Below are 26,270 nucleotides of genomic sequence, written 5' to 3'. Positions count from 1 at the left end.
ATTGGTGGATTGGGAAAGGATTTTTCTGATGTGGAAATTAATGATCACAGAATACCTTTAGCTGAAGTTGTGTGACTTTTTCTCATTTTAAATATGATCTACCTCATGAATTAAATACCTTTCAAATGAAAAGTAATAGACATTGGGGCTGGAGAGAATATAAAGGAAGGATGGTTGGGAAAGGTTGACCAATTGCATGCTAAATTATAGAAAGAAAATAACATGAATTCCTGGTGTAATATTAATCAGATGACAGAATACACTGCTCCATTTCTAAAGGCTCCAAGAAAGGATGGTGAGGGTCTTTATCACATATGTGTGGTCTATGTGTAGTGTAAGAAGACAGATGTGCTTTACCTGATTTAACCATTATGCAGTTTAACGATCAAAATGTGTATATTAAAGTAGCACATTATGCCATCAATATGTTCAATATTTGTTTTTTCATGTATTAGTTAAAAGTAAATTTAATTAAAGATAAATTCCAACATAGCATAATTTGAGACTTTGTTTAAGTATTATAGTGTATGTATTCTGAGACTCAAGTGTGGTACCTTCAATTGGCTCTTTTACTAATGCCTGCCAAAATGTTTACAAAGCTTGATGTTCAGTAGCAATTTAGTCATAATAAAAAATGAGTTACCTATTGAAGATAATATAAAATGATTAAAAATTCTAGTCTCAAAAAAGTCAGACTGGTTTAAAAAGAAAAATCATTTATCTGATTAAAAAAAAAATTCATGAGCTTAAAAAGTCCTGTCAAGTACCCCCCATGCTGACTGTGAGCGGAGATAATTTACAAACCAGAGCAAAGCTCATCACCGCCCAGGCGTGCTTTTCTGGTACCATCCATCAGTAAAGTCTTTGGAAACATAGTGTTGTCTTTGGAAATGAAGGTTGTTGTACTACCTGACAAGACCCAGAGCTTTGCTCATTTATTGATAAGGACAGGTTTTTAAACGTGGATGTGATTTGCTTGCATGAATGTCTATATAACCCATGTATTTGGAGCCCTCTGAGATAGAAGGAGGGCACTGGATTCTGGAACTGTGCACACAGTCATAAGCTGTCATGTATGTGGTGGGAATTGAACCTGGGTTCTCTGGACAGCTGACTCTTAACCACTGAGCCGTCTCTCCAGCCCTCACAAAAGACATTTTTATTGACCTATATTCATGTCTCAAATCACATAATTCACATTCACTTATTCTTTATCATTTTCTTCTTTAACTAGCTATTTATTTTCAAGGTTAAATTTTCAAAGTTTTTTTTTTTTTTTTAATGTGAACATAAGGTGTTAGATGGCATCAGGACCTCAGTGCATTACAGTGATTCTCTGTTACCTTGTCTCTCCCAACCCCAGCAATTCCTGACCCTTTCCTGTAACGTCCTCCACTGTCTAATCAAAAACATAACTGAAATGGAGACTATTCAAAAGCTGCTGCCTGTATTGGGATATATTCTTCTAGCTAGGCTGCCTTGTCTGGCCTCAGTGAAAGAAGAAGCACCTCAAAGAAACTCAAAGTGCCAAGCTTGGGGGATACCCAGGGTTGGGTACCTGCTCATAGAAGAAGGGGGCATGGGGGAAGGGTAGGGGGTGACTAGGTTGGGGCAGTGAGCAGGATGTAAACTGAATATGTTAAAATATAAATTAAATTAAATTTTAAGTTTCATAGAAAGCCTTTCTGCTTTTAAAGATATCTACATTTTACTGGTATTGTATGTGTGTGAGTGTTTTGCCCAAGTGTCCATACAGGTGCCACTCAACTGCCTATTGAATATTGAGGTCACAGGGCACCGGACGCCCTGGAACTAACATTATTATCAGTTGTGAGTCCTCATGTACTTGCTGGGAACTGAACCTGTGTCCTCTGTAGGAGCAAGCAATATTACTCTGAATAATAATGTTTAACTCAGATTAAGCACTTCTGTCTCCTCATTCTTCATTTTGTGATGAAGACCCTTTCTTAGAGCACTATGAGATGGGACAGCATGTGGCTATTCTCCCTACCGTTAACAGAATACTAGAAAGTATTATTATAACTTTTCTTTACTTAGGATGTATATCATGCTAATATCATCCATCCTATATACCATCAATGCTCCCCATGTGTCCCTTCCCCTTATTGTCTTCAGTCTCTTGTAAACACTATTTCTACTCTAATCTCCTATTAGATCCAGTTCTTGGTTCTTTGTCTTCAAATGGAAGAGACAAAACCCATGTTTTATACTCCATGGGCAAGCTTATGCAGATTTTTTTCTTTTTATGCCTGGCTTACTTCATATGACATAAAATTTACAGTCATCTTGTTCAAATTAAAGGACTTTGTTTTCTGGGATCTATGTAGTACTGCATAATATATCTGTATCTATCTATATATCTGTATCTGCATCATTATCTGTATCTATATCAATCCATCCATCTGTCCATCCATCCATCCATCCATCCATCCATCCATCCATCCATCCATCTACAACACTGTGAATTACTTTTGTCACTGATTTGATTCTGCATTGATTCCATTGCATGGCCACTGAGAACAGGAAACATGGGAGCAGCAGTCTCTGACATACTGTTGTCATTTCCTCTGCACATATACTTGGAGTAATGCTCATAGCATGAACTCTTTTCTAAAAATTGTCTATATAGGTCTACTATCTGTTTTCAGTTAGGTTATTTGGTTTTTCACTATTTGGGGTTATTTTGTTGTTATCGTTGTTGTTCTTTTCAGACTCTACATATCAATTCCCATTTCTCCCACTTTAAGTCCATCTCTTTATTCTGCTGACTGTTTCCTTTGTAGTGCAGGAATGTTCAGTTGGACATTTAACTACAGTTGCCTTGGTTTACTCTGCTTTAGGGTTGTATTAAAGAAGAGGGGAAGGAAGGAAGGAAGGAAGGAAGGAAGGAAGGAAGGAAAGAAGGAAGGAAGGAAAGAAAGAAAGAACAATCAAACAAACATACAAAGAAAGGAAGAAGAAATAAGGAAAGACAGGAAAAGAAAAAAAGAACAGTGCCCATTCCAATGAATTATTTTCTCCTTTTATTATAGTAGTTAAATCACTATAGATCCTACATTTAAGTCTTTAATACATTTTAAATTGATTTTATAACCAATAACAAAGAGAAGTCTGTTTTTATTCTTCTTCACCAGGGTTTTCAATTTGTTCCAATGTATCTTTTTTGAAAATTCAGCTGTAGTCATGAGGAATATTTCTCTCTCTCCCTCTTCTCTCTCTCTCTCTCTCTCTCTCTCTCTCTCTCTCTCTCTCTCTCTCTCTTTCTTTCTCTCTCTCTCTCTCTCCTTTCTCAATCTGTATGTTTGTATTTACATAGAGTCACACTAATACACTAATACAGTCACTATAGTTTCAATTGCAGAAAATGTGACACTTCCTGCTTCATTCTATGTGCTTAAGGTACCTTTGAATATTTGAGTATTTTGTAGATACCCAGACATTTTTGGGTTGTTGCTTCCTAATCTTCAAAGAAGGCAATTGGTATTCTTTCTAGCATTTTGCTGAATTTGTAGATTCTTTTGGTCAGTATGAACCTTTTACAAAGCTGATTTTTCTTAACCCATAAATAAAATGGGTTGTCTAACTATTTTGTGTGTCTTCAATTGCTTTAATCAAGGTTTTATGATTTTCATTATAGAAATCTTTCATGCTTTGGCTTTACATTTATTCCTAATTGTTTTATTATTTCTGTAGCTATTATAGGTGGATTGCTTTCTTGGTTTCTATTATAGATAATTTGTCAGAGGGTGATGATCACATGAACACAATTTTTGGATAGTAACTTTGTTTCCTCCAAACTTCAACCTCTCCCCTCCTTGTCTTTCTTTTTGTATGGCTTTAGTATTTGAGTAATGTTAGGCTTGCAGAATGTGCTCTCAAGGATCTCTTCACTCAATAACAAAAAGTGTGTTCTTATTTATTCTTTGAATATCTAGTAAAACTCAATAGAAGAGTCATGTGGTACAGAAATGTTTAAATTGATGTTAGATGTTTATGTTTCTAGATACCATCATTGGCTTCAAATTGTAGCCTTATTTGGAAGATTTTACAAGCTGGAGAAAAGTTTTATTTTTTATTATTGCCATGTTTCAAGTGTTTTGTTTCTTCACTTATAATAACCTTGCTAAAGTAAGAACTGTACATAGTGGGAGTTCTAATGTCCTCTACTCTTGCTTCCTTTGTTGTTTTAGGAGGTGCTGCTGCTGGGGATTGATCCTAGTGCCTTACACATGCTGAGTAAATGCACGAGGATTGAGCTGAATTCTGAGCTCTCTTCTCATTTTACAGTGCTTAGGAAAACATTTCTCACTAAGCTGCCCATGCTGTTCTTCAGCTCAACTCTGTCACCAGAGTAAGCCAGGGAGTTACAATTCTCCTGTCCCAGTTTCCTGGATACCTGCAGTTCCAGGCCTGTATTACTAGGTCCACCTCAGATATAATTATAATTAGATTATAATATAGTGGAGAAAGCATTCAAGTCAATCCAGTGACTATCCATTCACTGAGCTTCTCCACAACAATGCAACTCTCAAACAAAAACCAGAGCATAGCCTGCAATCTAGAAAATCCCTTTAGGACGTCTTCCAGGCACTATTATCCTCTCAAAGAATCTGCTTTTGGACCAATGGATTCATTTTACTTTTCAAAGTCCTTTTATTAAAACTTATCAGCATGCTACCTTCTTTTTTGCATTTGGCTTAAGTAATTGGCCTTGTTGGACACAGCAGTGGCTTGCTTCCCTTGCTACCTATTGTCTTAGTGTTTCAACATACCAGTTTACTTTCGGTGTTATGAATATCTGAGTAGCTTCCTTTGGGGCTGTGATGAACAAACCCTGTGTGAACATTTTTATGTGCTTCATATGTCATTGCTCTCACTATTCTTTGGTACGTGCTTACAAGAGAGCTAATAGACTTTCCGAACATACAAATACTGCCTGGCTCATGTCGTTTTGTCTGTTGATGAGCTCTTTTATGAGCTTCGCACTGTACCTCCAATAAGTAGAGGGCCATTTAACTTAGATATTAAAGTGTGTTATACATTTGCACAAGACTGTCTTTCATACTTTTACCTTGACCTCATTTTTAATGACAACTTTTCCCAGGTGTGACTTGAGCACTGTCATTTATGAGTCACATTCTATTTTGTTGGGTGGGGGAAGGTTCTTTTTATTTACTTAGAAAGAATCAAGTGAAACCAGGAAGGAAAAAGAGAAAAGTAATCTGCCTCAGACACTGCTATCTTAAAGACCTTGCATTTTCACAAGCACTGTCCAGAGCTAGCATCCCTCTCCATGTCTTTATGCTTTATTGACCATGGTAGAAGCATAGCATGAGCCATCCAAGCTGTTTCCATAGCTCTCATCCCCACATTAACCCCATTAACCTGAATATATAATTTGCATCGATAAAGGAAATTTTAGCCTTATGTTGAAATGTATGTACTTTTGGGCCAGCTTCTTCCCAGTGTTACTTCATTAGCATCACTAACTTTCATGAACATTCTTCAGGGAACCGAATACCTCAGCAGTCATATTCTGCTCATCAGATTAGCATTATCAACTGTTTGCCCGAGAGCTTACATCTCACCCAGGAAGAGTGCCTCTAGTCACAAGCAGCTCACGGCATGGTCATGCACCGATAGCTTCTATGTAGGCAGTTGCCTAATGTTCCAGAGTTGTACTCTTTTAGATTACACAGTGAATTGTTTTCATTTAGTCTCACAACTGGAAATTCCAATCGTTTGTATGCATCATACATACATTGCTTAAATAATAGCTAATCAATATTTTTGACTATTAAATGTTAAGGTCTAATTTACATCACTTTAGAGTTGAACTCATTTATCTCTGATTGTCAATATAACTCAAACATCAAAATTAATACTCAGTGTAGAGGTTTGCAATCTGGGCAGAGCTATAGTGAGAAGTTCATTATTACAATGCCATTGATTCTTCACAGTTATCTTTTAGCCAAATTTTATGAAGCTAAGAGAGTTTAAGGTTCAAATCTATACTATATGATTTATGAATTACAAGGTTTGATATTTGATTCCTTGTTTGGAAATTGCAGAGCTCAGGGGTCTTAAGCATATCTTGTTCCCATCATTGTCTACTGTTCGCCCTTTCATAAAAACTATAGGGGCTCAAGCCTCCAGTTGACCGAGGTTAGTTCAGCTGAGTATTATCGATTGCTATCATTGGTGTGGTGTGTTCTTAGAACGTTGCATGTATTAAATGTGTCAGGAAATCAGTGCGTGTTTGATTTTCTCTCCCAATCTTTTTCAGTAAATTTAGAGACTCTCAGTAATCCTTTTGGGCCCATATTCATATTAACATGATCAAATTTTAATCATTTTGTTATAGCAGCTGTAATAGTGACAGTAAACAGTGGTAACAACATACTCCAATCTGAAGGAAGTTTTAAGCACTGTACCAAATGTTTTATGGGACTTTGCTTATCAATCTCCAGAACTATTTGATGACTTAATTCCAATTAGATAAAGCAAATAGAAGGGGAATATATTCGCACACTGAGTTGAAATTTCAGAGGCAAGAGCAGCAGCAATGTATTTCGAACTGAAGAGGGTCACAAGGTCTGGGCTCCTCATGATCATCTCTTTCAACTCTCTTCATCAGCTCAGGTTCTCTCCAAAGGTCAGGTCAAATCTTCAAGTTCAAAGAAATAAAGCTCCCTTTAACCAGGTATTTCCATGCAAATATCAGGTGGCATTTGATTAAACCAAGTTGGATCTGGCCACTCTCTGTGGCTAGGGAAAGACTATACTGTTTGTCCATATCTAAGTCACACTACCACCCCAGAGCTCTTGCCCACTGCACAGTGTGAACTAAATAGAGAGAAGCAAATGCTTACTTTGTTGCTAGAAAAAGAAATGAGGCACAGGTAATTGGGAACAGTGGTTGTGAGTGTAAACAGTACTGTTCATCCGCATTTTCATTTCTCAGACAAATAAATCAATGTATCTAATGCTACAGTTGTTGACATTTGCCAGATATAAAACATAAAGACAATAATCTATCCAAAAGATCCTCGGCATTCTTGTAAGCCCCTCTTCATCTCTGTGGAGATATGTGTGGTCAAGTGTACCTATCTCATTCCTTATAAGGAAATGCTGACCTTGACAGTCATCCTAGCATCCATAAGGGGAAAGGGGACTACACCCAGGAAAGTCGATACTGAAAATCCTTTTTCTTATTGAACAGAATCTCCACAAGCAAAATCTACATTTTCACAATTGAAAAACTGAACAAATACTAGTGACTCTTGATGATCTTCTAGGTTAATTAGATTCAAATGTCAAACCTAGTAGTCATTTCTATACTGAAGCTGCTTCATCCTTAAATAAAACACATGGCCAGGATATAATTGGTGGCAACATGCTGATAGCCACATGGGTCCACTTAAACCCTGAATTAGGTATCTACAAAGCAAATGTGATGGCTTAGAGTACTACACACTCATTACCTCACAGTGCCCCTGGATTAGAATCTGGCATAATTTAGAAACTTTCTCTTTTTGGAGTCTCACCAGACTATAACCAGGTGTAGGCTCAGGCCGTGTTCTCATCAGATGTACCAGTGGAGAAATGAAGACCTCTACATTCCAAGGGTGGTGACTAAATATCTTTTGTCTGAATTATAGGCTTCCTATTTTCTTGTTGAAGATGTCAGAGACCACTCAAGAATCTTACAGATACTTTAGTTCCATTCCACATGCAAATGTCTTTAAAGCAACCCCATTTACTTACTCAGCACCAATATCTACCTATATCTAATGCTATGTTATCATAAGAGTATACTTTATCAATTTTTACAGGTAATACAATCTGACTTTAATCTGTGTGTGTGTGTGTGTGTGTGTGTGTGTTTGTGTGTGTGTGTGTGTGTGTGTGTGTGTGTGTGTGTTTGTGTGTGTGTGTGTGTGTTTGTGTGTGTAGAGGCCCCTGTTGGGTCCACGATAGATAGTTTTCTCAATCACCCTCAGCCTAATTTTTACAGCCTGGGTATTTTCCTGAAACTGAAGCTGGCTGACTGAGCTAGAGTAGGTAGATAGTAAACAAATGAGGATTCCCTGTCTTCACTCCCCAGAACTGACTGGCATTACAGTTATAGATGCCCAAGGCTGGCCTTTTGAAATGTGGTTATGGAGAATTGAACCCAGGTCCTAAGTATTATGCAGCAAATATTTTACCTAAGAAACCATTCCCCTAGTCCTAGTTTTGAGAGTCACATATAATCACTCTATATTGTATTGGTTAAAAGTAAGTCACAAATTCCATTCTTGCCCAGAAGAAAGAATTAAAAAGAGAAACACTATGAGGTTTGCATTGGCCTAAGTTATTCTTCCAGTACACAGAATTTCAAAGTGTGTGTATGGGGGTTTTTGTACATTGTATGCACATACTACAACCTTATATAGAATAAATTTAGCATGCCCAGATTTTGGTATCTGGGGTGTTTTATATTAGGATACTATAACCAGTTTCCCATGGACACTGAGGGATGTATTTTTTGTCAACATCAATTTCCAAAGTCAGACATCCTGCTGCCCACTTGAGATAGCACCATCAATGATAACATGTGTGACCACTGCCCTGTGGGGTTTTAGTTCTTATAGCAAGCGATGCTAAAATGTTTAACACATATTTTAAAAAGTGTGAATGCGGATGTGCGGAAGTGAAGGTCATAATGATTTGAGAACGTAGTCTGAAAGGTACCACTGACCTAACTGAGAGGGTAAGAAAGGCTTCTCTGGGGAGATGTTATCTAACACAGAATAGTCAATTTAAATGCCTATCTACAAAAAAAAGAGAGAAGGAAAAATTTTTTTCTTGATATTTTTAGTACACCTGCACTTCCTGGTTCTTTGTATTGTAAGTGACCAAAAATTTTTATCAAATTCAAAATCAAGAAAAAAGTAAAGAGATCGCCGTCCGATGATTCTCTTCCAGCTTCAGGCATAGCTGCAGACAAGATGCTGACAATGGTGTTAGGGGAGGCTTCTGCCTCTTCACCTTGTGCATTCCATTCACTTTCACACTTCTTCACTGTAGCACCACGGTAGGAGCAAGCTCCAGCCATATCTCTCCACCAGTGAGGCAGTAAAATTGTTTCATTTCCAAGTATAAATGTTTTGTGGTTGGATCTCAGAGTGAATAACTTGGGTCAGTTGCCAGAACAGTTAGTAGCCCCTGGTATCTAGGGTTGGCAGGGTCAGCACAGTCAGCACCAGATCTTATAGGACAGGCTAAAATCAGGCCCTACCCAACTTCTGAGCTAGGAATGAGGAAGAAAAACTTCCAGTTTAACCAAGACAGAAAATAAAAGGAGCAGCAGACCAGAGTCTGCCGTAGAATGAAAATGTCACAAAGTAGTGATGACAGCAAGTCACAATAAATCATATAAGCACCCCTGATTTTTTTCCTCACACAAACTTGTTCTAGCATCTTCACACAATGACAATCTAAGCACCTTGCTTTTCAATAGCTACTCCACCCACCAAGAAAAATTAACTCTGCAATTTGAAAGTGGACTGCATGAATTTCCTCAATATCAGAGCTTCTAAAACAATTTATCATTCTCCCCTCTGCCCTTCCATCTACTCTGAAATCACTGGGCATGCAAACATGCAAACATGCCTCTGTGGCCGCTGGTCTGCTTGCAGGAGCGCCATTAAAGGGAGGCTGATTTCAAGCACAGATGGTCCCCTGGTAGCTTAATGTCTGCCTGTGGCCAGCCTAAGTGAATTCAGGTGGCCGAAGACTCCTGATCACATCCATGCAGCTAGGGAGGAAATGAAACCTTGTTTATCATCTTGATAAACCGTCTCTTTCAATGCCTCCGGATGCCATATGCAACTCAGTGGAGTCAAATACTATTAAATTGTCATCACTGTCAAAAAGAGAAGTAATAAGTTTCTCTACCTGAGTCATCCTTAATGACTTCTACCATGTGTAACACAAATCAGTTTCTGTTTGCCCTCTTTTCCCTTAAATGCGTGTGATGCTTTGATATCCCTGACTGTTGTTGTGAAGCACAGACTCATATGATAAATAAATATAGACTTTTATTATTGCCTCTCAGCCAAGCCAATAAAATACTAAGACGACGAAGGGTCAGGCTCAGCCAGTGCTAAGCAGAATGATTTCCTTAGAGTGGGTCTCAGAAGGCAGAGATTTGGAAACCTCTTTTACTGAGTTAAAGCTTTGGAGGTGTCTCCAGCCCTCATTATCACTGCACTCAAACACATTGGTGGGAGTTTCATTTGCACACTAAAGGTGAAATGTACACCTTTTCGTCTCATCATCTTAGCAGATAATGTAGGAAATGGACCTGCCTATGTAGTCAGCAACAACGCCCGCCCGCCCCCCCCCCCCTGCGCATCATTGGCTTAAAAACTGAACAAACAACATTTATTAGTTGATCATAAGACATGATTAAATGGTGAGCATAGTTTTTAGTTAATCAGGAGCAAGCACTCTGGAGTGACCACTAACTAAACTAAGGATGCCAAACTATAGCCTATAGCCCTATTAGCACACCTTGTATGTTCTAAAGGCTAAGAACACTCTATACTTATTTATTTATTTATTTATTTTGAAGGACTGGAAAAAAGTAATCAAAAGAAGATGATTTATGACACGTCAAAATTACGTGAAAGTCAAGGTTCTATTTCCATAAATAACACTGTGTGCAGACAGCCACGCTCACCTGTTCACATACTGCTCAGAGCTATTTCAATAATACAGCGGCATAGTTGGCCAGTTTCCCTGACCACAGGGCCCACAAAGCTGAGAATATTTACAGTCTGGACCTTTAGAGAAAAAGGTTGCTGACCTCTGATCTAAAATTTGGCTAGGGGCTGCAATGAGGAAAGGAGCTCCCTAGAGAAAGTTTTGTGTAATCAATTAACTCTCAACGTGGTTGTGCAGTTACCTTAATACTCAGTTGTCTAACCATAGCAAACTTCCATTACCAGCCTTAGAACAAGAGGAGGAAGAGCTATTGGTAAATGTCAGCACTGTCTAGAGCAGACAGTAGGTCTAGACTAGTAAAGCAGACAGCAAGAATCTATTCTCTGCTCTTGCCAACATTTTGCTTGTGTTTGCTCATTCATCTTCACTACAATTCATTAGAGACTAAAGATTACACTTCTCTACTTTGTTTATCAGGATAGAAAGGGAAGAAAGTGTCACAGTTTCTTGAGATTAATATATCTAATAAAGCATAAGAGTGATACCAAAATCATTTTAGCATGGCTCCCAAGTCTAATCTCAATCATTAGGGCTGTAACTATTTTACCTATATATGGACATCTAAGATTTTAAAACACAGCCATTAATGCCATAAAGCAGTTATTCTCCACCTGTGGGTTATGGTCCCTTTAAGTGCTAAAGGACCCTTTCAAAGGTGTAGCCTATGGCCCATTGGAAAACATTGATATTTTTATTATGATTAATGGCATTAGCAAAATTATAGTCATAAAGAAGCAATAAATATAAATTTATGATTGGGTATCACCACAACATGGAAAACTATATTAAAGGGTCACAGCATTGGGAAGGTTGAGAAGTATTGCCATAGAGACGGCTTCCTGAAACAACCCTGTGTTTTAGAATTCAAGAGCCAATACTAATGTCTTGTTTATTTCTTCATTTGCTTAAGAGGTTGCTAGCAATTAGCCCAGAAAAAGTAACATATAATGTGTGGTTTGTTTTATATGGTCTTCATGTTTCATGCATGCTGAAGAAATTTTTTTAATTGAAATCATATTTTTATTAATCAAAATACAATGAATACAAATCAAAAACACAAATAAAACTTTTGGAAACAATTAAAATATATGGAAATAGAGCAACTTACTATCTAACACCAGTTAAACAAGGAATAAATAAAAAATGAATTAAAATGATTTCTTAAGACGCATGGCAGTGCACATGTCAGTGACGTTACAATGGGTAGTTGTGAAAGGCAGGACAAATGGGATGGCACTTACTACCAACAGTGACTGAAGGGCTTGTAATTTAAGATCATTTTGTGCCTAAGTAAGATCTACAATGGACATCAGGTTCTAAAGTGAGAATGTATCTTCCAGGGGATGGTGTCTTCCAACCACTTTACTTTGATTATCTCACATAATGTTTTTGTCCTCTCGGCTTTGCACCTAAGCCAACTTGGTGGTCATGCTGGCCTATGAACATGTTTGTCACAACAGGAGGACATGTTGCAACAGTGGGGGAGTGATGGGCTGTGAGCATTGTTTATTAGTTGTTCTTTTATGTCCTTATAATGACACTTGTGCATTTTCTCTGGAATGTTCCCATCAGCATCCATCATTTTCACCCAGGGAAGAGAACAAGAGAAACTCATTTAAAGAGATATTTTAAGACCATATGTATTGTTGCGCTTCTGGACCATTTTTATTCCAAGTTGTAGTCATGTTTGGATGCCATTAAATATATGTAATGAGGAATACAGACCCTAAAGAGTGGCATGTCACAAAGACAATCTGAGAGTGCAACAAAGAAGCACTTAGACTATCCACTGTTACACATGAACAGTTCAAATGTATGTGATCCTCAACAGGAGACTTCTAGAAGCTGAAACATTAAATGTAGCATTAAATGTAGTCACTTCTACCATTCTGAACTCTGTCTTGGCACCATTACCCAGTACAAATATCCTCTTTCCAGTGGTATTTTTAAATCACATTTTTATATTGGTAAGAACTTGTATGCTGCTCATTTTAAAAAAAAAAATTCAATCAACTCTCTAGTAGTCTCAATAGTCCTTAAAAAGAGAGCGTTTTATTTCCAAGGGGCAAAGACTTAGAAGGCACAACTTTGTAACCTCAGTCCTCAAGCTGAGTAACCCGAGACAGACTCATTATTGGAAATATCATTTCAGTATTAATATATTCAACCTCAGTGCCACTTTTTCAAATAATCCTAGGGAAATTAACATAGCCACAAGAGTTCCTCCTTTGAAATAGGATAGCTTGTTTCTTGTCTAGAAATTGTTTTCATATTAAACTCAGCCTTGAAGGCTACCAAGGGAAAAAAATATTCAGATCATTGCCTGGCTAAACCAGAAGCCTTGATTCAACTACGTGGCTAAAGAAGGTCCTCAGAAGATTTAGATCAAAACTACTTTATATAAAATGGTAGGGAAAGATGTAGTCTTAGGTTGTGTCCAAACAACAGTAGTAGAATGCATATAATTCCAGTATGATAGCACAGGGAAGCTGAAGAGCCTTGACACTGTTACTGTGTTTCTAGATACTTTCTTAGATAAAAATCTCTCTGGGAGAGAGAGGGTCCTCATTTATTTGTTTTTTCAGCCACCCAATATTCAAATGATTATATTAGAGGTAATAAATAATTTTAGCATGACAGTAATTTAAAATGCATTAAGGGTAAGTCTGGACTAAGCACAACTTGGGGATGAATAATAGAGGTAGACATATTATATTCTCTGCTTCATTTTAACAAACAAAAGTCCTCAGACAGTTCTGAGAGCAACACAGAAACCATTTGATGTTAGCATACTACAGGAACTATAATCGTCAAAGTCATGCAAAGCTTTTTTTTTTATTGTAAAGGAGTAAAAAATCTACTTTATTTAAGGAACAGTCAAGATTTTCATTGTTGTTGCTGTTGTTTCTCGAAGTTTATTGCTGCATCTTTAGTAAAATTTATTTCTTTTGGAGTAGAACCATTAATAAAAATGATTCATGCAGTTGATTCCACTGCATCCACTGTGTAAGTCATTGTCATTTCCTCCTTTTTTTTTTTTTTTAATTTAAAGAGAAATCTGGTGAACAGGATGAGTTCCTTTGGGTGATACTTTAGTATTTTGGTTCAGGGAGAGTTTGAGAACTGGATACAGTTACCTAGTTACTAACTCCATAGAGAGGAGAAGATTCACATGCTGTCACATGCTCCCAGGAAAAACACCAGGAGACAATTATCTCCACCAATATTGCTCTCCAAGCTTAGATTATCCCGACAGCATCAGTAGCATCAGATTTCCTGTAGTGTGTACTTTGCACCCAGTATTATCTGTTCTCTGTCCATACTACTTAATCCTTTTACCTATTTACTCTCAAAGCCCCTTCATGAAGTGGAGGCTGTCACCCACTACTTAGTTGAGAAACCAGAAGTGTGGGGTGGAAACTAAGAAGCAATAGCATATCTCAGGACTTGAACCTTAGCAACTAGCTGCTAGAATGTGTTGTCTCCCCACCATAGCATGCTACATCATATACGGATGTCCTGTCCAGATTCCTTCTTCTTTTCTTGACCTGTCTTGTACATGTCCCAGAACCCTGGGACAGAGGAGATGGTAATTTATTTAACCTTAAGCTTAGACACATCATGCAGCCATTTTGCCTTGCTCGACAAAATTGTGCCTGAAGATCCATTAGTGTCTTTGCTGTCAATGCTTCATAGACAGAGACACTTGGAGCTTCCTTCCAGCCCATTGGGTCAATAAAACATTTTTAACAGAGTCTTAAATATGCATTTCTGACATCCGCTACAATGGGTTCCTAAAAAGCTATTTTTAAGGCCTGATCAGGAAGTCCTATAAAAGTGAATCTCAAAGACGCTGCTTTATCTTACATATTACAGCTTTTCAAGAAAGGAACTACTTGAAATAAAGTGGAAATGTATGTGTCCAATTGATCTTGTCAATCTTAACATACTTCAGTCTAGGTTTTATTAATTTCTTACCAATATTGCCTTTGATTGTGTCCCAGCTTGCTTTTTATTGCAGTGATAAATATTGTGATCAAGGCAATTTGCAGCGGACAAGATTTGTTTTGTTTCACAGGTCGCAGTCCACTATCAGGGAAAGCTAGGGCGGGAACTTACAAATGCAAATGAAATCAGACACTGACACAGGGACTATGGAGGAAAGCTCTTTCCTGGCTTGTCCTGCAGCTCACAGTCAGCTACCTTTCCTTTACAGCCCAGGCCTACCTGCCTAGGAATGAACCCAACTCACAGTAGGCTGGGCTGTCTACATTAATCATGGAGTAAGAAAATGCCTCACACACATGCCCATGGGCCTGTCACATAGAGGCAATACCTCAATGGAGGCTCCTTCTCATTTGTAAAGTTGCAAATCAGGATTAGTTAGAAAGACCTTAAACACATATTCTTGCTTGACCATTGGTAAAGGTGCATGCTTCAGAGAGTTGTGTGTGTGTGTGTGTGTGTGTGTGTGTGTGTGTGTGTGTGTGTGTATGTATGTGTGTGTGGGGGGGAATGTGTATGGTGTGTGTATGTGTGTGTGTGGTGTGGTGTGTGTGGTGTGTGTGTGGTGTGTATGTGTGTGCTGTGTTTGTATTATTTGCAACGTCATTTCTAACTTATTTTATTTAGAATAAAATAGGTTTGTACATTTTTGATTCTACCAAAAATCAAAGTTGCAAGTTTTTTTTAGATGTATCGGAAAGTCACTTCTTGCATAAGCTCTATTTATTATTAAAATTCATATTTGAAACAGACAATATAAAGACCATTTTAGAAAAGCTCCCAAAAGATTAATTTATTTAGGAAGGATTGAAAAGGTGGTGATCTGGGAAGTGTTAGGGGGAAAGTGGTGATTCAATAGGATCAAAATATAGTGTGTTCATGTATAAAATCCTCAAAGAATTAATGAAAACATAATATTTGATAATAAAAACAAACATTTCACCTTCCTTCATATGTACCAATTCTTGTTTTTCTGTGCTCCCCCTCCATCCTCTCCTCTCTTCTCTGCCTTCTCCCTTTCATGTTTCCATCTATTATAGACACCTAATCAATTATATCAAGTTAGAATATTTTCTATGCCAACCCTTTATAGCAAAAGTGGGAATTAGTTTAAAAATAAAAATTATTCTGAATGTTATTATTGGAGAATTGGGTGAAATATAAAAACATATATCAGAAAAATATTTGCAAATTGGGTCAGGAAGAGCACTCAAGGGGGACTTTTTGAATGATGAGAGTATAGACACAGATAGAAACACACATATAACATACATACACATACCACATACATGTACATACCACATACACCATACAAGCACACATACCACACACACACACTATAGACACACACATATCATATATATACACATAGCATATACACACACATACCATGTATACACCATACAAGCACACATACCACACACACACACACACACCATAGACACACACATACCATATATATACACATAGCATATACACACACATACCATGTATACAGCATACAAGCACACATAGCGAGCGTGCTCACACACACACATTCATTTTTGTTCTATTTTGGAGCAATTATTACACAGAAGCAGGCTTTCTGGAAAGAAAAGCATTTCCCTGTATCTTCTTTCCAATTCTCATTCTCAGAGACAAAGTTCTCTTACGGTAATTTAAACAGTTCCACCATGCTTCTTTATCTTGCTAGCCATCACCACACAAATAAACATAGAATATCTGATTTCTTAACATATGAAGAGGAAATAGATTCAGGAAACTACCAACAGGATTGTTTTAAACTTTTTTTCCCCCTTAGTTTATAGCCCAGAATGAACTGTTGTATACTATCTAAGCTACTTTTAGTAGATTTCTCATCTGGGGGCAAGTTCTGGGTGTGATGACAAGCATCAGCTCAGCTTTTAATCATCCAGCTGCCAGTCACTCCTAGAATGTTCCTTCCTTTTCCATCATGATCCATAATTGTCATCAGTAAGGAGTCCTTTTAAAAGGAACGTTATCCTTAGCAATCCATCTCCCTTGGGTTTCCTCCCTTGTGTAGAGGAAGACAGTGATGCATGGAGCTGGGAGACAGAGATTGTAGCTTGGAGCATCTGGGCTTGGCAGAGAGTTGATGTTGCCAAATATAATCTTAAAACAGTATCTTCTTCTCACCTGTGGGGCATTAGAAATTTTCTTTTCCTGTTAAGAATAAAGTTGGTAATGCACTCAGAACTCTGACAAACCCAAGAAATCAGGAGGGATAGTTAACAGAGAGGTGTCTCATGGGGTTTCCTTGCAAGAAATTTACCCCTCCTTCTGGGTTGAATGTGGGTGAAGAGGGTGAGAGGCAAGAGATGCCATTGAGGGTCTGTAATGGAGGGAAAGCAAGGTGATTGCTGTGCGCTGACCATACTTGGTTATTTCAGATTGATCTACGCTGACCAGACACTTCCTGTGGGTGGTTCCAGCTGGAAAAAAAAAAAAAAACCAGACCCTTTATAAAAGTAAATTCTGGGTATGAAGCTGCAATTTTATAGATACTTTATCTTAGAATTGTTTGTTATAGTCAAAATGAGGATATGAACAGCAATTCGGAAATTTGATTTGCACAGACAATATCCAAACTGTTATTTGCACAATGTCTTCTGCTGTGAGTTAATATGACATCGCACCTGTGTGACTGGCTGGGTATGTGGATGTTGGGCACAAACCAGAAGAAGCTATTTCCAAACAATCCATATGCAAAAAGGGAAAGTCCGATTTTCTGAGCTCTTAAATGACTCTGCTTTGACAAGCCATAGATCATCTTGAAATCATTTAGAGTTGGACACAGATAAGATTTGGGAATGGATTGGCAATGGCGCCACAGAAAAGGCTGAGAAGCATTTATATGACAAATACTGTTGTGACTTGAAATAACATTGGCATTTTGATTTAAAGGAACAGTTCACTGGGTATATCTTAAAACATAAGTAATATTACATAAGAGTATTTATAGATTTTAGGAAAGGTTATGATAAAAACCGACTCTTTTCTTTTATTGCCGTGTGTCCGTGTGTGTGTGTGTGTGTGTGTGTGTGTGTGTGTGTGTGTATGTGTCTATTCTCCTTTTCATGAGTCAGCTGATATGAACAACAGACTTTATAATCTATGTGGTTATGATACAAATTCAGGGTTTTCCTTTGCTAGAAATTTGTCAGTTCCTCATTAAATTTTTGCATGGGCCAAATAAACATAGGATGCTGCTTTCACTAAGAAATATTAAATATAGATCTGGGTGGGGAGCCACATTTGCATGCTTACTCTATTTATTATGCCAAAGACTTGCACCTTTCTTAATTATATTTTACATCCACGTGCCTGTTAATCTACCTATCAAGTACTTGCTACTTAGTACTGGGTTTGGATAGCTGAGAACCCCTAAGTGCAATTGCTTTCATTCATCCTAGCAGAGTAGTAGCATTAAAGAATAGTTTGCTCTCTATACAAAGAGCTGGAGAAGTTAGACTCAAGAGAATCAAATAATCCCATTAAAAGCTGCCAACTGTCAGGATAAGAATAAATTGATTTGGAAATCTTTGCAAGTCAAAGTTAATTTGAGGTAAAAATGAGGATGATGTCACATAAAGCTAATTTATTTTATTGTTCTGTGGTGGGTGGAGTAGGAAAAGCTTTTATAAAACAAATATTTCAGAGAAAGAGACCTTCAAATTTTGATATTGAAATTAGACTTTCACATGTTATATTAGTTTATGAAGATATTCTATTTATCAAGTTTTACGGAAAAGATTTCCAGAAAGTTTATTCAAAGCATATTGTTAAAGACAACAGTCTATCAAGAAATTTAGCTAATAATAAATTTTTCAGATAAAAAAACATATCCAGAGCTGTTAGCACTGAGTGTCCTCTCAGTAGTTCATATATATATATATGTATATACATATATATATATATATACATATATATATATATATATATACACACACACACACACACACACACACACACACATACACACAAATCTGCCACCTTAGCTTAATGAGCAGTTCTCTTCTTTTTCCTTTTTCCTCCTTTCCCCTTGACTTTTCCTTGGTGCCTTCTAGTTTGCACTGGTCTGAGCTCTGTGAATAAAGTAATATAATAGCTCACTGTACCCATCCGTCCTGAAGGAACTGAAAGGGTTTGCAATACCATGGGAAGAACAACAATATCAACCAGCCAAACCCACCAGAGCTCCCATGAACTAAAACATCAACTCCAAGTATACATGGAGAGACCCATGGCTTCAGTTGCATATCTAGCAGAGGATAGCAGTGTCTGGCATCAGTGGGAGAAGAGGCCTTTGGTCCAATGAAAGTTTGTTTGCCCAGTATAGGGGAATACTGAGGTGCTGAGGTGAAAGTGGGTGGTTGGGAGATGGACCATCTTTATGAAAGCAAGGGAAGGAGGAGGGGCATGGAAGTGGGAAAAGTGGATAACGTTTGAAATATAAGTACAGAGAATATCAAATAAAAATGATAAAAAAGAATAGTTTGCTGTAACAAATTTTCAGGAACTGTTGTAGTAGATTCCTTTGATGTAGTGAAGGTAGCTGGACCTCTTTATAGAACCTATACAACCCACAAATCATAACACAAGGAAAACTTTTCCTATCAAATGGCTAATATTTTTATTTTTTCAGCATAAGAAAATAGTCCAGGGTTATACAATGACGTTGATTTGACTACTGGAAAACTCTGGAGCTCATTGCTTTGGCTAGACTATCTAGGCTGTGAGCTCCAGGGAATTTATCTGCCTGACTTTGCTCTGAAAGTACCAGTTAGTGCTGCCTATCAACCTCTCCTCTCACGTTGGTGCTGGTGATCTGAACTAGTTCTCAGGGCTCCTGTGACAAGCACTTTACCTTCTGTGTCAACTATCCAACCTTGTTAATTACTTCAGTGCTGGTGCTGTCCTCACTAGTTACGGGGCTATTTTGTTCTCTGGGTGTCCATCTTCCTAGCTCTGTCTTTAAGCAAAATTGAAAACACAAGTAGATTTGTGCTCAAGCACCTTTGAACACTGATAATATGCTAGAAATGATTTAATACATAAACTAATAGGGACCCCTCAGCATAAGAGAACACATGGGCAGTAAGGAAATAAGTAAACTGCACACAACATTTGATGATAACAGGTACTCTAGGAGAGGATGAGTCTCAGATACAGGTCATCGGAAGGATTCTCATGTGTGCCTGCTAACGAAATTCGAATTTATTTCAACAGAGTAATCAGTTGGACATCTTAAGGAGTGGCATTTGAGCAAAGATAAAGGGGTTTAAGAGAGAGCCAGAGATCTGCAAGAAGAGTGTCCCAGGAAGAACTGTGCCCAGCATGTTAGCTTGATTGCCCCAGGCAATAGGACCAGTGTCCATAGTAGCAGTAGCAAATGAGGATATACGCAGGGGTGGCACAAAAGGCTTTCTGGACACTTGTCTTTGATAGCCTCTATGAGCGACATGGCTAACTTCTTTTATGGATGCTTTTTATAGTGAAGAATCACCATTTGTGTATAAGATGCAAACATCATGAACTTTGGAATCTGATAAACTGGAGTCACTCTTCTGTGCATCTGAGCAACTTATTATCTGTGTGTGAGACTTGGTTCTTTTATCCACATTCTGAGGATGATATGAGGTAAGGTTGCTGGCTTCCAGTGTGCTAGACTCATGATCTTGTGTATCTATCATAGCTGCTGACTTGACCGTAAATCAAATCAGATTCAAAGTGCCTCCAGGGACCATCCACATCTCTTGTTCTATTTTCCATCACAGGTGCTGCTGCCATCCAGTATTAAAGCCAAGTAGTCACTTAAATTTGTGTTACTTTCATGAAGTATAAATCTACCTATTACTGACTTGATTGAAGGTAGTTGTAGTGGGCAATTGTTAGCTACAGCAACATGATCATGAGTGTCTGGGTGAAGGTGTAATGTACCATTGGCCTTGCTCCATTAACTCTAATCCCAGGCCTGTGGAGATAGGGAGATACTTTCCCTTCACCCAAGTTCAAACTTTCCTGTTTTCTGCTCAGTATTGTGCTATGATGTTTGTCCCTCCTGCCTGGCCACATTTTCTTCTCCAGTTCCTCCTATACATAGCTGCCTCAGAGATGGCACTGAAGCAACACCCACATGGGAGGTAGACGCTGTCTTTTCAAATTGCTATTCAAGCCATATTGCAATGACTCTCCCGAGAGAGGATGAGGTAGCCTGTCTTACCTGGTTTAGATGCCTTGCTTCATTGTTTATAGTACATTTCTGAAATGCCCCAATCATTGCTTTGGAGAAATGGCCAATTATAACCCGAAACAATTACTTGTATAAGATTATTATATAGATTCTTGAAGAGCCAGGAAGTAAGGAACTGTTCAGAATAAAGCAAAAACAAAGCAAGCTTACAAAGAGATATAAAAGCCAAAAGAAACCTTGAAATAGTGAAAGCTGGAATGTTTGAAGCAATTAAATGACCTCATACTACATTATAATACCATGCATAATTAAAATGCACATGTATACATAGATATAAATAAGTACATTAAAATGGAGATAAAGAGACCAAGCTCATGCAGAGGAATTTTAAATACCTTTATCCATTATCATAATTTCAAGAACCAGACTGTAACCCCTCAGATTCTTCCCTTAGAAAGGGTAGACTGTTCACAGCAACTTCCTTCCGAGGAGAACACTATGAAGGGGGAGTAAGGAACAATATGATAACAATGGAGAAATCTGACAACTGCTACATCAGCCTGGTGACCAGATTCAGCATCAACAAGGCAAAGCTGGATTGTTAGCGTATACCTTTTATATGATGGGACCAGAGTGGATTTATCTCTCCAGTCTTCCTCCCCGAACACATAACCTCACTCTAATCATAAGAAAAGAAGACAAATCCCAATCGGAAGACATTCTGCAAAGTGCCTCCCCAGTATATCCCCAAATGTCAAGGTTATCAAAAAGCAATTGAATGTTTGAGAAAATTTCACAGCCATGAGACACTCAAGGAGACAAGGGATATATGCACACGATGTAGTCTGTCTGGTTGGACTGTGAAGCAGAAAAGGCTAAAACTAAGGAAGTCTAACAAAGCTTAGAATTTGCTGAATGCAAATATTAGAGAGTGTGATTCTGGAGTAGCCTGAAGAGTCAGAAAGTGAGGGAGTGCCAAAAATGAAAGCCAAACAATGATACAGTGTTTACCATGTGTCAAGGGATGCACAAGCCAGTGAAAGGGCTCCCAGCCATCAAAGTCAGAACTTGTTAAGCAGACAGGTATTATAATTGGATCATAATACCAAGGAAAAATAAACATCAAATGCATTAGACAGAGGATGCAGATAATTAGATAATATAAGCAGAAAAATGTAGCATATTTGGGGCTTCTCGATACCATCTTCATAATTTTTCTGGAAATCTACAGTTACTTTGTATTAATAAAATGAAGGTTTTTTTTAAAGGTTTATTTATTTTATGTGTGAGTACACTGTCGCTAGTTTCAGACACACCAGAAGAGGGCATCTGATCTCATTACAAATCTATGAGCTACTATGTGGTTGCTGGGACTTGAACTTAGGACCTCTGGAATAGCAGTTAGTGCTCTTAACTGCCTTAGCCATCTCTCCAGAATGTCTTACTAGTAGAAGGCCTGCTCTTCATTTCTGCCATTGCAGGCTAGTCTTTCAACTCAGTCATGGAAATATTCCATAGAGTCTCCATACGCAAATTCATCTCCCATTCTAGCTGCTTTTTACAGAATATGGGACTTACACTATTGCTATTAATGTTAGTTAAATAATATATTTTACTCAGTCACTTAGGAAAGACTTCTATACATCCTACAGGTTGATATGCCTAAGAAGAAATAAACAATAACCTTGATCCTGTCTTAGTTTACAGATTAGCTGGGAAGGGCAAAAATTGCTTACTACCAGATATTTAGATATGCATAAAATACTAAAAATAGGAAATATTTGTGGGGGTGATGAGGCATTCTCTAAGGTATTGATCTTGATACTGAGCTCTAAAGAAAACTCATGATGTTTCTTTCTCATACACACATGTATGTATGTATGTATGTATGTATGTATGTATGTATGTATGTGTGTGTATGTATGTATTTATTACCGATATATGCACATGTCCCCTTCTCTTTCTCCCCCTCTTGCTTTCTCTCCATGTTTATGTGTGAATGATTATTGGAGGGAGGTGGAGTTGGATGGATTGTCATTAAGAGACAGGAATTCAGGACTTTTCCTATGTGCTGGAGTGATGGAGGTGCATAGACACTAAGAGACACTATTTCAGGAGAGACTCTATATGCTGAGACAAGAAAGAGAGTGATTGGACTTGAGATGTACAAGGCCCTGGTTTAGTCCTCACCATTCCCAAAAACAAACATAAACCAAAGAGAGGAATGACCATACAGGAATGCCCTCTACTCCTGGGTGGTATTGTTGTAGGATTCTTGACCATACATCAGGCTTACTGGTAACCTCTGTCTCTTGTTTCTATCGACACAGCTTCTGCTGCAAGTATGGTGATCATTCCCACTTTAGAGATGAGGAAACTAAGACCTTCAAATACTAAGGAGACAGAATCAAAATCAAATGAAAACGAACTGAGCTAAGCTTTGGACTCGTTCCTTCTCTTGAGGGAGACAGAGCTAACTACATTATGTTGGATAACTTGTGTAGATTTTGTCAAAGGCAGACAAAGTTTTCTCAGCATTGTTGATATTTTTTTTGCCAGGCTCTCCCTTGCTGCAGCAGGTTGTAGGATGTTTAATATCCCTGTTCGCTACTCATAGGATGCAAGTAACATCCTACTCTCCCTAGTGATCCCAGGTAACAAACTGTCTCTAAACTTTCCAATTATTTGTGGGAGACACCCCCTTCATGCCTTGGTCCCAATGTTCCTAAAACAAGGCATTGCTACTAAGTTCTCAGTGAACAAATTGCCTTAATAATCCCCCTTCCCCTGTTATCTTTTTGATTTGCACTTCTCTATGTGCCCTTACATGTCTTCTATATATTTAGATAGATAATATGCGCTCCCCTGAGACTTTATTACACAGCAACATATTGACCACTTGTTCAACAGGTTCTTGTCATCTCTGCTGACTGAATGCCAAAAGTCAAGAACTCTAAAGGCCAGGAGCCCATTTTGCTAAAATGAAAAACCCATGGTCTCTGACTTAAAAAGTTAAAGGTGGGAAAGTTAATTCCTGAACTATTTCATAACGTGGAAACGCTCATTGCTTCGAGGGTAGGGGAACTGACCCAAGCTAGCCTTGCAATGAGAGCTGCAATTTGGGAAGCTGATGGAAAGGATGACTAGTTTAGGAGCAAGTTAATAACAACAAAACACCCAAAGCAGAAGGAGCAACTTGATATTCACCAACCTTTACAGAGCCAGCTGCTCACCTATGCAGGTGTTCTACAGGGTGGAATTCATCAGGATGCCCATATACATGGACACTTGCCTAGCTGAGCCCTAACAATTTAAATGAAGTCCTGTGTCTAGCCATGCCATGGAAATCACATACCATTTCCTCCAGAAATTCTCCTTTCATTTGTGCATGATGCCTGGGTTTGGTATGGATTCCAGACTAGGTTTTTATTCAGCTCGGCCCCCTTGACATGGACAGGCAATTGGAAGGAGAACAGAATCTTGGCCACTTTCCTAACACTGTGGGGCTCTGCATCATCACTGTTCTTCTGCTCATCAGTACTGGGTGTTCAGAGAATCATAAATGCTCACAGGACAGGTAAGAGTGCTCAGCACAGTGCATCTCAATCAGGTGGTCTCTTTGCTTGGCATTTTAGCTGCAGGCATTTGCTGCTCCACTGATTCCTATTACATCCAGCCCAGAATAGCCATGTCTTTGAGATGACCATTAATTTGCTGGTGTTCTTCCCTGTTTTCAGTAATGCTGTGAAATGCATGTGTTCTCTGAGGCTATATAGATCATGAAAGAGAGCTCTTTAGCAATTGTATGTTACAGAATACCTCTATAATTCCATCCTTTTCTCCAAACCTTTCTGTGTATTCTTATATGTCTAAGTAATCCTTGGGTTAGGTCTAATAGGTGGCCCTCTTTTTTATTTTCTTCCCAGAAGGAGGGACCTGTGAAGTGATCGCAGCCCACAGGTGTTGTAACAAGAACCGCATTGAGGAGCGGTCACAAACTGTGAAGTGTTCCTGTCTACCTGGGAAAGTGGCTGGGACAACAAGAAACCGACCTTCCTGTGTGGATGGTGAGAAATAGATTTTCAGTACTCTCAAATGGGTGTTCCTTCATGAGGTCACTGTGTACAGTGTGTTTTCTTATGTAAACTAACTGTGGTTCTGGATCATGCCTGAGGCATATCTAAAGTTCTGTGCAGTCAAACAGCAGTACTCGGCACAGACATGAACTTTGGTTCCTCTGGTGTTGGGTTTGAGCCTATGTTGAAAGTAGACTGCCATTATTGCTGGTGCAGGAAGGTAAGGCACCAGGGAGGTGCCTGAACCATGAGGGCTGCACCAGTATACATGAGGTTAATGCCATTTAAACAGGAGAATTCAGCCTCCTCTTGTGCCCTTCTTTTTCAGATTCTCACTGTATGGGGATGTATCTCAAAGGCCTCCATAAAATATTCATGAATTGATCTTGTATATCCAAGCTATTGGAATTATGTTTGTAAATTATTTAGTCACTAGTGTTGTTATAGCAGCAAACACCCACAGACACACACACACACACACACACACACACACACACACACACACACACACACACACACACACACACACACACACCTGGCTTAGAGGGAGGTAAGGGTCAGATAGCATTATTTTGAAATTTTAAAAGAAAATTAAAGGGAAAGAACTTTAGAACAAGAAATGTATGGTTTCAACTTATTTGGAAAGTGATTTTGCTTGAGCCTATAGAGGATGGTGACACTCTTAGTGATACAGAATTTGACAGTACTTAATATTTATTTTTAAATATTTAGTGAGCACTACTAGTTGCTATGGATATATGTGTGAATGATCACCATTGCTTTGAGTGCTCCTATGTGCCAAAATCTGGTATATATTGCTCATATGATTTTATCCAATGCTACCAAAAAATCCCACTAGTGTAATATGAGTTGTCTATTTCTCTGTTATAAGTGGCACCCAAATAGCTGAAAATACCCAACACTGGCTGAGAATTGTGCTCCAGTGGGTAGAACACTTACCTACCATTTGCAAAGCCTTGGGTCAGTCCCAAGAATGGCATAAACCTGGCATGAATGTGAATGTTGGTAATCCAATGCTTAAGAGGTAAAGACAGAGGATCAAAGTCATTCTTGGCTACATAGGAAGTTCAAGACCAACATGGGCTAAACAAAACCTTGTTTCAAGTAAATAGATTGAATTAAATTCTAAATATTAACCTACCATGCTGGCAGAACAAGAA

The 26,270-nt window shown here is 38.3% G+C and overlaps 1 protein-coding gene across 1 annotated transcript in view; it reads left to right on the top strand.

Moving 5' to 3' along the window:
• Nucleotides 1–26,270, top strand: part of TAFA1 (TAFA chemokine like family member 1) — a gene marked incomplete at both ends in the record, with an annotated part of 484,019 nt that overhangs the window by 349,967 nt on the left and 107,782 nt on the right. The window contains one exon of the mRNA XM_080914779.1: nt 24,940–25,080. Coding sequence (XP_080770905.1) covers nt 24,940–25,080 — 141 coding nt within the window. The remainder of the gene's footprint in view (nt 1–24,939; nt 25,081–26,270) is intronic.

This window comes from Micromys minutus (genome assembly GCF_963924665.1).
Source record: "Micromys minutus genome assembly, chromosome: 3".
Taxonomy (NCBI): domain Eukaryota; kingdom Metazoa; phylum Chordata; class Mammalia; order Rodentia; family Muridae; genus Micromys; species Micromys minutus.
The sequence above is the reverse complement of the archived record's forward strand: the minus strand, read 5'-3'. Positions and strand labels throughout refer to the sequence as shown.